The sequence below is a fragment of the Gallus gallus genome, chromosome 2 (assembly GCF_016699485.2).
Source record: "Gallus gallus isolate bGalGal1 chromosome 2, bGalGal1.mat.broiler.GRCg7b, whole genome shotgun sequence".
NCBI classification, from domain to species: Eukaryota; Metazoa; Chordata; class Aves; order Galliformes; family Phasianidae; genus Gallus; species Gallus gallus.
The window spans coordinates 61,753,922-61,769,723 of record NC_052533.1 but is presented as its reverse complement, the minus strand read 5'-3'; the positions used below and the strand labels follow the sequence as shown (position 1 = coordinate 61,769,723).

Sequence of the window (15,802 nt, the reverse complement as noted above, 5' to 3'; positions counted from 1 at the left end):
ACTACAGGAACTAGACCAGAAGTTCTATCTGTATTCATGGTGAAAATATAAGTAGGCAATACCCAACCTAGAATGGCTTTTGTCAGTTCTAACAACTTCAGCTTCTGTCAGGTTGGACAGCCCCTCCTAAACTTCTAACATTAAATCAGCAGGAGTGTTCTTTGTATTTTGGTACAGATACATTTTCTGATGTTGCATTTGGAAGTTGGGTTTCTAGGTAAGACAACTGATTGCTTCTAGCAGAGAATCTGAAAGTCATTATCCAAAATGTAGTGACTTCATTCTGGAAAGGTGAGTGAGTAGGAAATGCCATTCTCAGCGGTGACTCTAGTCCCAAAAATAAGATGGCAAGTGAAGATCAGAAAGTATATGCAGAAGGTTCTCTTTATAAACAAAATGGCAGCCCTCGTCAAGCTAAACTAATGCAGAATGTTAACGTTACTGCTTTTAAGCTGTTTCACCTAAAGAGAGGAGCTCATACAAATACTTCTATTGTGTACCTCCGAAAGGAAAGGAAAGATGAGAACTTCAGCACCAGAGCAGCAGGTATGCTTCAGAGAAGAAGAGACAAAAATTGAGCTCTGGGAGAACTCTAAACTCTTCTTCAAATTTTAATAAATCATCATCATTGTTGTAGATAGTATCTTGGAAAGGGCTAATGCCCTAAGAACAAAAATCAAAGCCACGTATAATCATGCAAAATATTAGGCTTTTTTATTCAGTATTTAAGTTATTCTGAATATACAAACAGTTAGCCAGAATATAAAGTGAAAACAAGTAGTCTATAGACTTATACCCATCACACATTTCAGTTAATAGTTTCTGCATGCTCCTGGAAACCCATTCAGATGTTTTGCTTGATATTAAATGCAAGAATTAGACAAGTGCTTTCACTCCAGAGAGAAGCAAATGCTGTGTGCTGTTCACAGCTCCAAAATTATATACATGGCAATTCACTAACACTGCAGTGTAACATGCCCTTTCCAGAGAAAAAGCAGCTACCATTTCACCTCATTATTAGCTTTGACACATTAAATAAATGACAATCATGCAAAAAAACTTGTCACATCAATATTCAGATAAAATACTTTTAAGAGGTGAGGGAATATGATCCGTGAAGCAATAATAAAGGAAGTGATAAACACCGCTTTCTTTCTACACACATCAGTGTAACTCATTGAATGTGCCGTACTCTCCAATACTGCAGTTCCCTTCCCCTCAAAGAGTCTGCAACACAACTCAGGCAACTGCCTGGAAAACAACGTTTTTAGTTAGTTACCTCCAACACCCAAAACTGTAGGAAAAACATTTCTTTAGAGGTGGAGTATTTCTCAGTATCTGCTTTCCCCCCAGGATGACAAACAGAACAGCACCGTTCTGCAGTAATTAATAGAGTCGCTTAATTTCTTGTCAAGCTTCAGTTAATACATATTGTTTCTCTCAAAATTCTTTGGCATTTGTGAGAACTCCAATACTTTGAAGGTAGCTGCTGGCACCACGCTGGAGCAACCCATTTCCTTTAGCTTTGGAATCATTCTGCTTTAATTCGGGCTAAAGATTTGGACGGTCATTTCAGTTGCTGTTTTAGGGTAGGTCTTTGTTCATTTGGGAGCGGTATTCAAAAACAGTCTGGGAGTTAATCATCTTTTGATATCATCTGATTCCATTTCTTCTTACCACAATAGTTCCTGCTACGATATCGTAGGCTGTTCTGTTGTGCTGAAAAAACAGCAGCGTAATGAATGCAGGAAAAAATGAAGCAATAGAAAAATTCTTGATCAAAGCTCTTATTGTAGACCTGAAAGGAGAATAAAAGTATTCAGTGCCTTACTGTCACTTTTCTGCTCTCCCCAAACCCACAACCTCCACAGTTTAGAGATCATTTTACCACCTAACCTGGAAAACATTCACAGCTGAATAACTGTTATATTCAAAGAATGTGAGAATGGTTCTTGGCAATCCAATTCCAGCAAAGGCCAACAATAAAGAAAAGGTGCATTTCCTTCCCAATTGCACACTTTCCATACCATCAATATGAAGGCAATGTAAGCGAAGGGCACTTACGTTGTCATACTGACATTAGAAGACGGAATGACCAACACCCGACTGGGTGCAATGAGTACAGACGTATCGCATGTCACAACTCGCAGTCCAAGCAAGAACTTCCCCGGGGTTGCTCCTCCTGCTCCCCAAATACAGATTATCTGCAAAAGAAAAGTTATTTCAAATTCCACACAACAGTGGAATTGTGTTGCTGACAGGCAGGGCAAAGTTGGCTTTCTTCAGAAATAAGTGAAAGTCACGTAGCTTCGCAGAACTCAAAGTAAAGAGGGTTTACTTCATTGATGCATTTTTTTGTTTGTCTATTTGAGAACTGACAACTATCAATTAGAGAAGTTAAAGTGTAGGAGTAGTTACCTCGTAGAAGCAGACTAATAACCTATAGATGAGAGCTACTATCATCATTTTCTGCAAGTCTTCCATGGATGTATCTTCATCTATTTCTTCTATTATGTAATGCATAGCAAATTTAGAGATGTCTCTGTTGAAAATAAGACAACTTTAAAACAAAGAAACAAACACACACTACACAAAAGCCAGAACTCATTTATCCCTTCTAATACTAGAATTCACTTCTTCAGTTATTAAAAAAGAACAAAAGCTCTTCAGCTTCTGTGATATTAAGCCATCCATTCAAATTCCTAACACTGGTAGGTTTCCTTCCAAGTTGCTGCTTAGTTTTTCATTATGAAAAAAATTCACTGTTGCCACGTTTGCAACATGATGGCCTACACAGTGAGCTGCAGAATTGTTAGGAAAATTTTCATTCTTGAGAGATACACAAGGGATTCCACAATCATCTGACTAAATACATGGATACAAGTATCTTCGTTACAGGGTGAGCAAGGGAGACAGGAACGCAAAGCACTGTTCTCTTACAACTATAAGGCAGAATCTGCAAGTCACCAGGCAAGCAAGAGAGACTTCTCCCCCTTTGCTTGACGAGGGTTTGCCTTCTCAGCAGTTTCAAAATGCTTTCACTGAGCAGTTGAAACTTTCAGCCATTTCCCCTAACAAAGCTATGCAAAGCAGCAGTTCGGAATCAGCCATGTATTTTCACAAGTCAAACCACAGATACGACATTTGATACGTGGAATAGGCACGCTTGCAATGTGTACTTAAGAGATGACTTTTCAATGACCCATCTACATTGTAATTTCTATTTAAATAGAAAGGTGTGGTCCCACTTGAAAACAACCCATACACGCACTACTTGCTCTCCTCTCTGTTCAGGATCAAAAAAGATAAGGAATTGAGAAAATGGTAGTATGGCACAATCTGCTTTTCCCTTCAGTACAATGTTGGCCTGAAGTCTTCGTCTTCAGTGAGGATGTGCTTTTTCATGACAGCTCAGCCTGGCCTCCAGCACACGGCTCACCAGGAAAACAAAAAGGTTTTTCTGAAGCTACTTGTAAGCAACTTTGTGGCTCTTGTAAGAGCAGTAATGTTGAATATACACTGTACATTCATGCAAAAAGATTCTCTTTCAATCACCATCACCATTTCTGCAGAAGCAATACACACATAGCTGTTCTCCAGCTTTCCCGTACCTTCTGTATCATTTTCGGCCTACAAAACCAAGCTAGAAATAGAAGCTGCCAGGTTAGAGATGGAGGCTTTGGCAACTGAACAGAACTGAGAGGTTGGCATTTCATTCGCCTGCTTATTTGAACAATAAACGCTGATCATTTACACGAGATTTATTGTTTTGGATTTAACCCTCTTCCACACACCTTTCAAGCAGCAGTTCAACCACTCCAAAAGATGTTATCTCTGTAGAATCGGTTTACATCCAGTCAACATTTGGAAGGCTCTTTGAGCAGAAACCTTCAGTAATGTAAGTGTATGGACCACACTAAGCCTCAATCTCCTCGTAAGACTGAAATATTTGAATATATCAAAGTGGAGGAACTGAATCAGCTATGGAATAAGAATTGCTGAAGAAGGAGACGGTCTTTGAGGTAATTAATCACTAAAAAAAAATGTCACAGAATGATAGAATGGCCTGGGTTGAAAAGGACCACAATGATCATCGAGTTTCAACCCCTCTGCTATGTGCAGGGTCGCCAACCACCAGACCAGGCTGCCCAGAGCCACATCCAGCCTGGATAAACACATCGAGTATAAAAACGTGAAGACTTTCCTTCTGGTTTTCCCTCCAGCTTATGCACAGTAAAGCCTGCAGCACAGTAACGTTCCTAGCAACCTTCCTGTTCATGCAAATTTGACATGATCTGAAATGAAAACCTTATTATTTTTTTTAAATAAGATTTTCCCACTGAGTTTTTTTTAAGAACATTTGAAAAAATTCTTGCTAATTCCCTCGAAAACTTAGACTGCAAGTCAGTCTAATTAATCCCTAGTAACAAGTTTGTTAGCCCACAAAATTAGTCCCAAATTTTTCCCCCTGCCATCTGCTGACCCCAGATCAGGAAAGATTTAAAAGGAAGTTATCCTATAGTGGGGCTGTTTCTTCAACCTGTGCCAGTTAAGAAAGAGATGTCAGATGCATAACCACAGCACACATACATCATGACACCTCAAAGAGCACAAGGACCTTAAAGCTGTCTATAATAAACCTTTAAATTGTTCTACTTACTTTATCCCACTGAGGTGCATAATACTTAAAACAATGGTTGCCTTTATAAAGAATAGAATGAAGAAATCCACCATCTCTGCTATGAACCTGTGTGCCAGCGAAGGGATAATGAACTCCCGACCTGCAACAGAAACAGTCAGGATTACCCAGGTTGTACTGCACTAAAAAGTTAAATTCTCTCAAGGATATTTCACATATACCTTTCTCAAGAACACAACCAAGAGCTTTATCTCAGCTCACACCAAGAATTCTTCTAAAGAACTCTATCAATTAAAAGAACAAATTTGAATTACTTCAGTTATATGAGCCTTCAGGTCAGACCCAGAAACAGGAGCAGATGAAAGCATTAATCGTATGTGACAGAAACGTTCCTGAACTGTTTATTATAATACAGTGAGCCAGAAAACGTAACCCATCTCCCCACTATCACTGGCCAAGGGCAGATGGGGGCAAAATAAACAGCGTTTCTGCGAATACCTGTTCCCATACACAGGAGAAGGAGAAAAGGGGGGAAAAAAAGGAAATCCTCACCCCAATCTCAAAAAAAAACCGTCATGAAAAACATCACTGCTCCATGCTAAATTTCTCCCAGAACAGTTCAGCTTCCAAAACTGCTCCTGCCAGTCCTGGCCTCACAAGCAGCACGTGTGAAGCTGCGAGCCCACGGCACTTCTGTACTTGCTGCAGTTATGCAAGAGCAAGTTCTTACTTAATGCAACTCAGCTTGTATCTTCCCTTCATAGCTGTTTACACTGGTAACTCCACATCAATACTATCTGTCAAGTAGCGTGACTTATGTAAGGAATACTAAAATAAATCCAGTTTGCATTGCTGAAGCATATCCAAGTTGTCAAATAACTTCCAATGGAGGATTCTGTACCTCAGCCTCCCCTGGCCCAGCTCAAGCATGTAGCAGCAGAAAGCACAGAGCAAATGCACTCCATAAATGGAGCACGGTGGCTGACAGTAGCAGCAGTGTCATTTGGACATAAGACACGGCGACTGAGTAAGGGAGAAGTGTTTGTGGCTGTGGAAGTATCCAAGTTACATTCAACTCTGTTAAGAAATAGTGACAGCCCTTAGACTCCAGCATATTTCCACCGCAGTGATTTAAGGAGATGTTTTTTACATCAGAAGTTAACATTTGCGGTGGGGACAGCAGAAAGCAATGTGCATCCACCTCAGCTCAAAGCCCAGGCTCTTACGTGAAGCTAGGCATTAAGGAGAGGGTTTGCACTAATCAGGCAGTGACGCAGGGCAACCGAAGCCTGAGCATGCTTTGTTCCACTGTGCTCGGTGTAAGAGTGGTAACCTGCTACAGTAAGGCAGGGAGGGGCAAGGAGACAAAGCATCTTAAACCACAGTTACCATCCATCAAAAGCTCGTTGCCGCCCAGTGTACAACTAATATCAACTAACACCGGTGTTCCGACACTCAGCTGCAGGCAGACTGAGCTGGGAGAGGCAGTCGCCTGCTCTACTTTTTGACACTCCAGCTGGAAATGTGCAAAGTTAACATAAGCTGTCACTTATTTCAGCTTACATAAGCACGCAGGGCTGTAAACTACAGCAGCACCAGGATGGAAACACGTCCTCTCCTGGCAAGCTTGCTCCAAGGACAATAATCCGCAGCAGAAAAGGAGATGTAATCACTTGAGCTGTTCCAGATGCATCCCCTCACGGTCTGGAGCACAGCGGTCGTTTGTGACTGTATCGGAGCACTGGGTCACGCAAAGAGTTCCCTTAGGAAGGCCGGGTGTCACCACAGTAATGAGCATTCAGACTGACCGTGTTCAGCAGCAGAAAGAGCTGCCTGCTCCCACCTGCCTTCAGCATACTGAATTTGTTCCTGAAGAGCTACATAAAAACCCAGGAATCATTTCCATCCGCCTTTGTATCCTCTGCCTTAGAGATGGGCAGCTTCTGTTCAAAAGCGATCTATAACCCCGAATTAAGGAAAACACTACTTTGCACCACAACCTGGTTCAAACAACACCCGCTAAAACCCACCAAAAGCACATTTAAAAGTCAGATTCCCTTCCTTTCGAAGAGAACAAGAAAAAAAAAAAAAAAGAGGGAAGAATGCTCTCCCCTCGCACCCAGGGAGCGAGTTCACAGCATCGGCACAGCTCTGCCTGCTGCACTTTGCCCTGCGGAGGGCCGGGATACCTGGCTGCTCTCTATGGGCCTCGGCAGTGCAGCCGGACGGACTCCCATCCACCGGCGCTGACAGCACTGCCCGGCAGCCCTGGAACGAAGGAGGCGGCCGTTCCCCCGCCCAGCGAGGAAGCACCTGCGCGCTCCACATGTTCTCTCCCACGCAATCAGAGTTTGCTCTGCTCTCAAGCAAACGCAAACAGAAGCACTGCTATACGCGCTCCGCAAATATTTACATCTGAAACAAACTTCTGCGCCAGGCCCCGCTGCCAGCCCGGCGAACGCGAGCACGGCTCTACTTCTTCCCTTCGACTTCGCTGGACGACGTCACCGCGGCACGGAGACCGCATCGAAAGGAGCGGATGAAGTCAGTTCGGCTCTCACCACCCAAACCGCCCTAAGAAAGGTGGCTGCTGCGAGAGCGGCGCCTACACGAGCACCGCACGAACGCGGCCGAGGCAGCCCCCACTCACCTGCCGGCCGGCCCGCAGCCTCCCGCGGGGCGGCGCCGCCGCTGCCGGAGCCGGGAGCCGCGCGGGGCAGCGGGGAGAGCCTGGCGGCCGCCGCCGACCAAGAGGAGGCGGGGGCGGGCGCGGGGGGCGCGCGTGATCCCGGCGCGGCGGCGGCGGCGGCGGGCGGCGGGGCGAAGAGGTAGAAGGGGCTGTAGTAGGCGGCGGGGGCGGCCCCCGGCGGGGCAGAGGGAGGGGGCGGCGGTGCGGCGAGGCGGGCGGCGGGGCCGGCGGCGAGCAGAGCGGGCAGGCCGTAGTGCCAGCTGAGGTAGCCGCAGTACGAGTCCCACAGCCACTGGTGCACCCGCCGCGCGTACTCCGCCGCGCTCAGCGCCTTCCCCCCGTCGTCGGTCCCCGCGGCCGTCGGTGCAGAGCAGGGAGGCGGCGGCGGCGGCGACGCGGGAGCGGCCTCTCCGCCGCCGTCGCTCCCATCCTGGGCGCCCCCTGCCATCGCCGCCGCTCCGGCGCCGCTACGGGCCGTGCCCGGCTCCGTGCCGGACTCCGCCATCTCCGGCATCGCCGCTGACGCTGAGCACCTCCCGCACCGCGCATGCGCCAGGGTGCGCTTCGTCTCTCCCACTCGGCGGGGGGGTGAGCAGGGTAAGCCGAGAAACACCACGCGCCGAGAGGGAAGCAGCTTTCCCACCCCTGTGCCGCCAGATGGTATCGCCCAGCGCCGGGGTAGGGCTGCGCTTAAGCTGGGGAGCGTCCGAACACCCCCGAAGTGAGGGGAGTTGCGGCCTCACAGACGCCCCGGCTGGGTGAGGGTAGAGCCGCCGCCCCGCCCCACCCCCACCCCGCCGTGTGAGGGCGCGAAACGCCTTAGCACCTCAGCAATGCTCCTTTCCCGCCTCCCTGTGACACAGTGAGGAGCCCAGAAACCGTCTGGCATCCGAAATTGGAAGTCGGAAAGAACACGGGCGGTTTATCCGACCAACACCAGTGGCACTGGGAAACAAGGATCTAATTTGCTAGAACGCGAGGAACATATCTGGATTTCAAATGCAGGCTTGAAATTGCTCATCCTTTTCTCTTCTGTAGGTCTGTTAAGTATTAGCGTCGCGATCAGTTTTTTTAGGACGCGCTTTTAATGGAAAATGGTGTTAATTGTGGAAATAGCAGTGTTGAAAAAACATTCAAATGATTCCAACAGGTAGATGTTTTTTCTTCCGCATTCATTCCCCTCAAGCCTTTTACCCAGATGACCTTTTAATGTCTTAACAGTGACACTTGGACAGCAGTTTCTCAATCCCTTGACAGGCAGCACGCACAGCCTTTGTAAACACCAGTCCAGCGTCTTGCCTTCACAGGAAGAGCTCGCCATTTGCCCGCGCCTCAGCTGCTCTCTGCCATCTGGTGGATACGCGGAGTCACTGCTTCGATACTTCCAATTTCCACAAAGAACGCGGTGTTCTGAATAACTAAGCCGATATCGCACAACCGCAGGATGGCTGAGGCTGGCCGGCCCTCTCTGCCCACCTGGACCCAGCCCTGCCCGAGCGGCGTGCCCAGGGCCATGGCCAGACGGCTTCTGGAGATCTCCAAGGAGGGGACTCCACAGCCTCTGGGCAGCCTTTGTCAATGCTCTGTCTCCCGCACAGCACAGAAGTGCGGTCTGCTGGTTGGTCAGAACCTCCTGTGTGGCAGTTTGTGCCCAGTGCCCTTTGTTCTGCTGCTTTCTACCTGAGAGGCCCCAGCCTGTCCTGCGTTTGGCCCTTCTCCTTCCTGCACTTCATGTTGTCCTTTTACAGAGGTGCTATTTAAGAAAGCATAAAAGATCTCACAAGAAAAACACTGTTTATGTTTGAAAACTTAGATCAAAATCTCTCGTGTATTTTACCAGCTGATTTGCAGCCTAGTGAACATTTGACCCACGTAGGTTAAAAATGAACAGGCTAGTTACACCATACGCATTCGTTCCATAACAATGTATGCACCACAGCTACTGTTCTCTGTTCAGATTCAGAGGCAGAAGCACGATTTTAAAGCAGTGCAGACCAAGCTGAAATACGTGGCCTATCTCATGTGGCAGCGTGCAGTAAAAAGAAGGGATTGATGGAATGCTACGGCTGCACAGCATTTAGTGCTTCATTCCTTGCTGGAGTCAATCCTTGAACACAGGTCAGGCTTGCTGGTGAGGATGTGGACACAACTGACCAGAGCTGGGATCTCTCGTCAAATCATCATTCTGCAGCTTGGTGATTATTTCTAACTCAAGATGTTTGTAAGTGATTCTTTCAAAAAGGAGGTTTTAACATTTGATGGTACACAAAGTCATATAGGGTAGAATCAGAACCTCGGCTTTATCTCATTTATTTTGCATTCCTTTGCATTTTTGAAGACAGGTTGCAGAGAGCAGCCCCAACTACTGAAAACATACAGCAAATATTTTTCCCGAGGATTAGAGCTGACAAAACACAGTCATGGCTTTGTGCCATGTGGCTGACTTTCCATACTTGATAAAAGATGTCTGCATATTTAAAAAGTCTCTCTCCTATTCTACTTTTGCAGTGTCTAACGCTGTGTGGACTTTGTTGGCCTTTTCTCCGGTTACCAGTATTACCTTGGGTCTCTTAATGTAAGGCCTCTTTCCTTATCTTTTCAAGCTCTGCTCTCTGACAAAGTTCTCAGGTGTGGTCAGACCTTCAAGCACACGGTGTGACTGCACAGGACTTCTTCCTGTTAAGAAACTCATCAATAATTGTGTGTGGGTCTTGCACATTGCAGGAGTGCGGGTGTTAGAGAGAAGGCTTAGCCATAAGGGAATTTGCTCTGAAATGTTTAAAAGAAGATTGATACAAGTAAACCAGCCTTGAGGAGAGAGCTGAACCCTTTGGAAGAACTTAAGGAGTTTGTCCTTGTAGCAAGTCAGAGCCACCTCACTGTTTTCTGTTTACCAGCAAGCATTTTGTACTTGTTTTGTGCCATACCTCCATGGGAGCATGTGGCTTCCTGCCTTTGTGTAACAACTTCAGCCCTGTTTGATGCTGGATAAAAACATGAGTCACTCTTTCAGATCACAGTGCTCCAGAATGAGATCGTTTTACATAACAAATCATGATTATGATTTGAAGATGAAACAATCCTCCCACAACCCTTTTATCACAAGTATGTGATGCTATTTTTCAAATATGCTGCACATCTACGTGAAATACGGGATGGACTGCTCCTGGAGTTTGTTAACACGGGAGGGATGCATCCAAAGACATGCAGAGAAACAATGGGAAAAGCTGAAAATAGAAGGTAGACTTGCACAGATCATGATCATCTCCCTAGACAAAGTATCTGGAAGATAGAGGTGTACCTAGAAATGAGAACCACGAGCAGCTGGGCTCCATTGCCGTCACGGAAGTTATATGCACAGAACTTCAAGTTTATCTGCTGACGTGCAGCACAGCTACTACTCACTGTCAGGTGAGTAATGGCCGCTGGCATGCTGATGTTTGATGAGACGGGAGGAGCAGCTACTTCTTCTCAGTTACGTTTTTGAAATGGCATTTAAGACGGGGAAGGCGTATAGGACAAACAGTACGGCACAGTAAGCTCTGAGCAACTTTATATTTAAACAAGTACATTTTCCTGTTTTATTTCATAAGAAGTCTACTGTTGAAAAATGGTATATACTAAGGCAGACACATTATACATATAGATTAAAGATCAGATAGCAAAACCTTGCGGAATGAGCACTACTGTTGTGTTATATAGGTTGTACAATCAAAGATAGTTAAAAACCCTCAAGGATTAATGTACTTTCAAGGTAAATTAGGCACAAAATTTAGCTTGTAACTAGCTCTGCAAGCATCTCACTTTGATTTCACCATTACAAAGTATTACAAGTGATCAAAAACATATGCTGGCTGCAAAATTTTAAAATTTTATTGTACTATGTGCTGAAATAGTACAAATGTATACAAGACTCCACCTTTGTTAAAAAAGCATGTACAATAGGGACTATAGAAAGTAGAACTGAAGGGCCAAGCGGGCTTTATTTGGGCTCAACTGATAGGTCATAAATCTATGGCTTTGCTTCGTGGATGTATTTGAAATTGAATAAGTGTTAGAAATGCAGGGAAGAAACAGAAAAAAGATATTTTAATCGATAGAAGCTATGATAGGTATGATAGATAGATTTTAAAGGAACTTTAACAAGCAAACTAAGTGATCTCTGACATGTGCCTCTCACCCTGGGAAAACCACCTGCCTGGTCGTGGTATCTCCCCTGCCAGCTTGCTGAATAGCAAAGGTGCAGTTTGCAGGACAGAGTGTGAGATTTAAAGCATGAGGGATTGTCTGAAAAACAACAAAAGACAGCTGTGGAGCAAAACCTTTCAGGTGATTTGCTGCAAGGTGTTAGTTCACACGAGGCTTCAGTTTCAAAAGAATTACTGATTTGCAGGAAATGAGAGGGCAACAGCAGGTCTGCGTGGGCCAGAATAAAATCTTGTATCACTGAAAACACAGGGATCTTCTAAATACACACATTAGAAAAGTGTTAGATTAAAATATCGTGTTATTTCCTCTTCCATTAGGAAAATGTATTGCTGAAAGTTATCCTTTTTTTGCTTGCTTAAAAAAAAAAAAGATTGCCACAGAACTAGAAGGAACTGTCAGGTAGTTCTCCCCAGGGGTGCGTTTGTACTGCATTATACAGGAGTAGCTTAAAAGGTGAAAAAAACACTGGAGAGTCTTAATGCTGTTTTTGATTAGCAGAAACATAAGAAGGAATGCCCGGAAGCAATGTGATAACCAAGTGTTTCATGCAGTATTTTGGCTTAACGAATAAAGTGTTTCAAACCAATGACGAGACTGGAAGGCGGGGGTTTCAAGCCATTACATTCACATGACATCATTGAGAAGTAAAACCGTAAGTGAAGGCAAACTGTGGAAACTTGAGAAATGCTGAGGTGCCTAACAAAAGCGTGCCAGATGAGTTATTGTTTCTAGCATGCACAGCTAATGCTTGAAGGCCTATCACAGCAGTAGGAGCTACTGCTATTTCTAGTTCTTTACGTTGCTGCGTTGTTTCTGCTGGCTATAGTCTGGTCATGGTCAGTGAGCGCTGAGTGGTGTTAGGAGGTTAACCCACGATCTCTGCAGGTTCAGTGACCAACTTAGATCCATCCCATGCTGTCTTGAACTGTTCAGGAACCGGAAATTCTTTCTGGTAAGAAACAAAAGCAACAATGATGATTAGATAAACAGCGGATACCTCATGAAAACTGGTGAAATACTGTTAGTGCTACATGACTGGGAAAGCTTTGAGAGCTCAGACACGCCAGGATTATAGAGAGGCCTTCCTCATTACCCTAGGAAGCTATTTTCAATGCCACACAGGAAAAAGCCTTACTGCTACCTAGCTTCAAATAGCTTAGCTGTGGTACTCCTGTGTAATAATCCTTCTCACACCATTATTGGGGACAGCTAAGTAAATAAACCTCAGGTCAGAAATGACTTTAGACTCCATCAGCGACTGGCCTGGAAGACAGTAAAAGGGATTTGATGTGGAGATTTAGTGAGGAGACTAATTTTAAGGAGGAAAGCAAATTATATAGCATAGAAGAGTAAAATCTAAAATACCAACCTATCATTTTACACACGATATACTTCAAGAGACAGACAAAACAAAGCAGAACTTAAAGGAAGTTTCCTTCCATTCCCTGTATTCAGTGAAAGCATGAGAGATGTTGGGTCCTCCTCGGTTCCCAGAGAACAAAAATGTGGAAGAAAGGACTTATTCTTTCAGATCTCACGGTGTTTTGATAGCCAGTAACTTCAGACAGTAGTGGCAATTTGAAGAGACGTTCATCAAAGAGACCTTATTTTATATTATTTTATTTTAATTTTTTCAGAAGCAGGTGGATACGCACTCGCTGAAAATCATTCCCTTCTTATTTGCCTGAAGATGAGCATCCAGTAATCACTGTGGGAAGAGTGGAGCATGCACATTCTCGTCACATCTTTTCTTTTGTAAAGCCCAAGCCCTTCTGCCATACAGTGTTCTGGAGTGGAAGATTTATGGCAAATTCGAGTTCCGTCTTGAGTCATTCAGTGCAACTTCAAAACTACTCTGTTGAACAAGTGTGCTCTACCTGCATGTTGCCTTGCTACAGTGTGACACTAGAAATGATGGAGAGCCAAGTTTTAAGGTCTTACTAGGACAAAAAAAGAGCCTTTGCGTTAGAAAAGGCACATCTCATGTTTAAGTGATGTTTAAGAAACATATTTTGAAAAATACTAAAAAGAATTCTACAGATCCTACCCACGGATCAACAGTTTTAGAAAAAAATAACAAGGAAATAATAGTTTATAATTTTACTCAGAGTTGAAAGATTTCCATCTTAACTTTAGTGTCATCCTCTTCAGGCAGAGCGCTCTCAAATAAGGTGTGAAGTGAGTCCCACTGGGACATTATCTTTAGGAACCGTTTTAAAAAAGAAAATTAAGTGGACAGGAGATGAAGCCATCATCTGTAAAAGTGGGGAGAAGGCGAATCTTTGAAATTTGTGCCCCCGCCAAAAAAGTCATTCTTTCTGCACTGATAGCTGAGATAACGGTACAAAGAAATTCAATTGTTTTGGATCACTTCTTGATCATGTTAATATGTGTGATGTGTTAGCTCTTACTTTCCTAGCAGTTTTATCTACCAAGGCTAGGTGGGTAGAGGGAGAGAATCTCTAAAAATAATCTCACTCACATAATCACCATCTTGGGGGATGAGGATGTTCATCTCAGAAGACTTGGCACTCACGATCTCACAATCTAACGATTCCTCACTGAGGTAGATGTGACAGCCTTCTGTTTTGTTAATAGAAATGGTTGGCACTTTCCCCATCACCTGAAAAATGAGAGATACTTATTATCAAATCTTAAAAAGCAAACAAAGACACTGTTAATGTAATTTTTATTGCCTGCCACATCTAATTTTGGCCATCAACATCTGATCTGTAGGTCATCTGCCCAAACGATGCTTGTATTTGAGACAGAAACTATCCATTTGCTAAGCACTGAAAGTTCTTGGTGGTGATAACAATGCTCTCTATGCAACTGCAAGCTTATAATACACAGCAAACTTTTAATGTATGATTTGATGCAAGTGTTTTCTCCATTCTCTCAACTTCCAGTGATGTTTTTGTGCTGATACTCAGGCAGCGTTCAGCTTGTTCATCAGCAGGATGGCAAGAAATCAAACACATGAACTCCAACCCGTTCTGAGCAAATGAAGGATCTCAGCATCCAAGAGAAGTGTTTTGTGATGCATTCTAAGGACTTATAAACTCCTCCTGGATTTATAGCACACAGCAGGAGAAGGTTTTTATCCCCTTCAGGCAAGATACAGTCCTAGAAAAGTATGAAGATCAATTTAATTACATCTTTAAAAGTATTTCTTACATCACGTTAAAAGCAAGCACAAGATTTACTTGAGGGGAGAAAAGGAAGTAAATGTTCCCATGTTGACCGTTCTACAGATTTAAAGATCTCTACCTGGCTAACTGGCTGACTCAGGGCTGTCAGTAAAAATTCCCCCTTCTCCTGCCCACTGGCTGAAAGCAACAGTACGCTCTTGATAGCGTATCAAAAGGGCAAAGGTTACTTTGAGCTACAAAGCAATAACAGCATGTGACAGATTACTCACTAATAAAGTGTGTCCCATCATTTGAGTTAAGAATGTAATTTCAGCTTCAGTTCCTTAAATGTGACAGCAAACAAAGAGCAGTGGTCTGTCTATTGCACTCTGCCCTCCTCCTGAAGTCTGATCTACGTAATGGATCAGTGCTTCCACGCCTCACCTTTCCTCTCTTCTGCAGGATCTCATGGAGTAGAGGGCAAAAGGAGGGTGTGTTAATTTTGAAAACATCAGGGAAAAATAAAATGCCACCGGCAGAAAGGAGAGCCGAGAAGTAAGGCGCTGAAGTAAATATAGAAAAATGGTGGGGTAATTCGTTGCATTAATATGTGATATATTTGCAATTTATGAGCTCAAATCTTCAAAATACTGAGAAAATGGAGGTTCTGAGCACTTGGCATACTCAAACCCTTCAGAATCAGGCAGCTTATAGCCAGAATCTTAAGTGTAACTCCACTCTGTTCTATGCCATAGAAGCCTTATGCAATATTCATAGAACCTGCTTAATCAAAAGAATTTTTGTTCTTAGAAAAGATATTTCCCCTTTGCATGAATATTAACGGTGTTCGGTTTTGCTGCTTCTTTCATATGAGTTTTTTTGTCTTTCATGAAAAGTCCTAGCAGTAATGATAAAAGTAATCTATTTATTTTATACAAAAACAAACCAGCAATGCCTGGGATGTGTAAATGCCTGTGCCACAAGAAGCGTAGTGATCATGACTAAGGCTGCCTGTTACAGCTCAGAAGATGACGCGCAGCTGGTAGCAACGTCAGTCACTTGCAAGAGGTGCAAAAAAGCAAAACAAATCCTGCTGTTTTTCACTGTGGTATCTGTGACCGGCATTTCTGAAAC

At 44.1% G+C, this 15,802-nt stretch overlaps 2 protein-coding genes and 1 non-coding gene across 17 annotated transcripts in view; 1 reads left to right on the top strand and 2 right to left on the bottom strand.

Moving 5' to 3' along the window:
- Positions 1 to 693: 693 nt before the first annotated feature.
- On the bottom strand, positions 694 to 7,847 carry FAM8A1 (family with sequence similarity 8 member A1). Its single transcript, NM_001389508.2, has 5 exons — positions 7,290 to 7,847; positions 4,661 to 4,781; positions 2,419 to 2,542; positions 2,065 to 2,204; positions 694 to 1,798 (listed from the first exon to the last, which is right to left on the bottom strand). Exons 1-5 carry the CDS (start codon positions 7,831 to 7,833, stop codon positions 1,654 to 1,656), a joined length of 1,074 nt encoding a protein of 357 aa, NP_001376437.2. The 5' UTR covers positions 7,834 to 7,847; the 3' UTR covers positions 694 to 1,653.
- Positions 7,848 to 8,124: 277 nt separating this feature from the next.
- The window catches only part of ATXN1, a 257,493-nt gene continuing 249,815 nt past the window's right edge, over positions 8,125 to 15,802 (top strand). For all 8 annotated transcript variants that reach the window (XR_006937206.1, XR_005855809.2, XR_005855824.2 and 5 more), the window contains exon 1: positions 8,125 to 10,739. This is a non-coding gene — a transcript (ataxin 1). The remainder of the gene's footprint in view (positions 10,740 to 15,802) is intronic.
- The window catches only part of CAP2 (cyclase associated actin cytoskeleton regulatory protein 2), a 67,488-nt gene continuing 62,550 nt past the window's right edge, over positions 10,865 to 15,802 (bottom strand). For all 8 annotated transcript variants that reach the window (XM_046924155.1, XM_046924178.1, XM_040683690.2 and 5 more), the window contains 2 exons: positions 14,020 to 14,160; positions 10,865 to 12,486 (listed from right to left, as the gene is read on the bottom strand). In XM_046924155.1, coding sequence (XP_046780111.1) covers positions 12,403 to 12,486; positions 14,020 to 14,160 — 225 coding nt within the window. In that variant the 3' untranslated portion in view covers positions 10,865 to 12,402. The remainder of the gene's footprint in view (positions 12,487 to 14,019; positions 14,161 to 15,802) is intronic.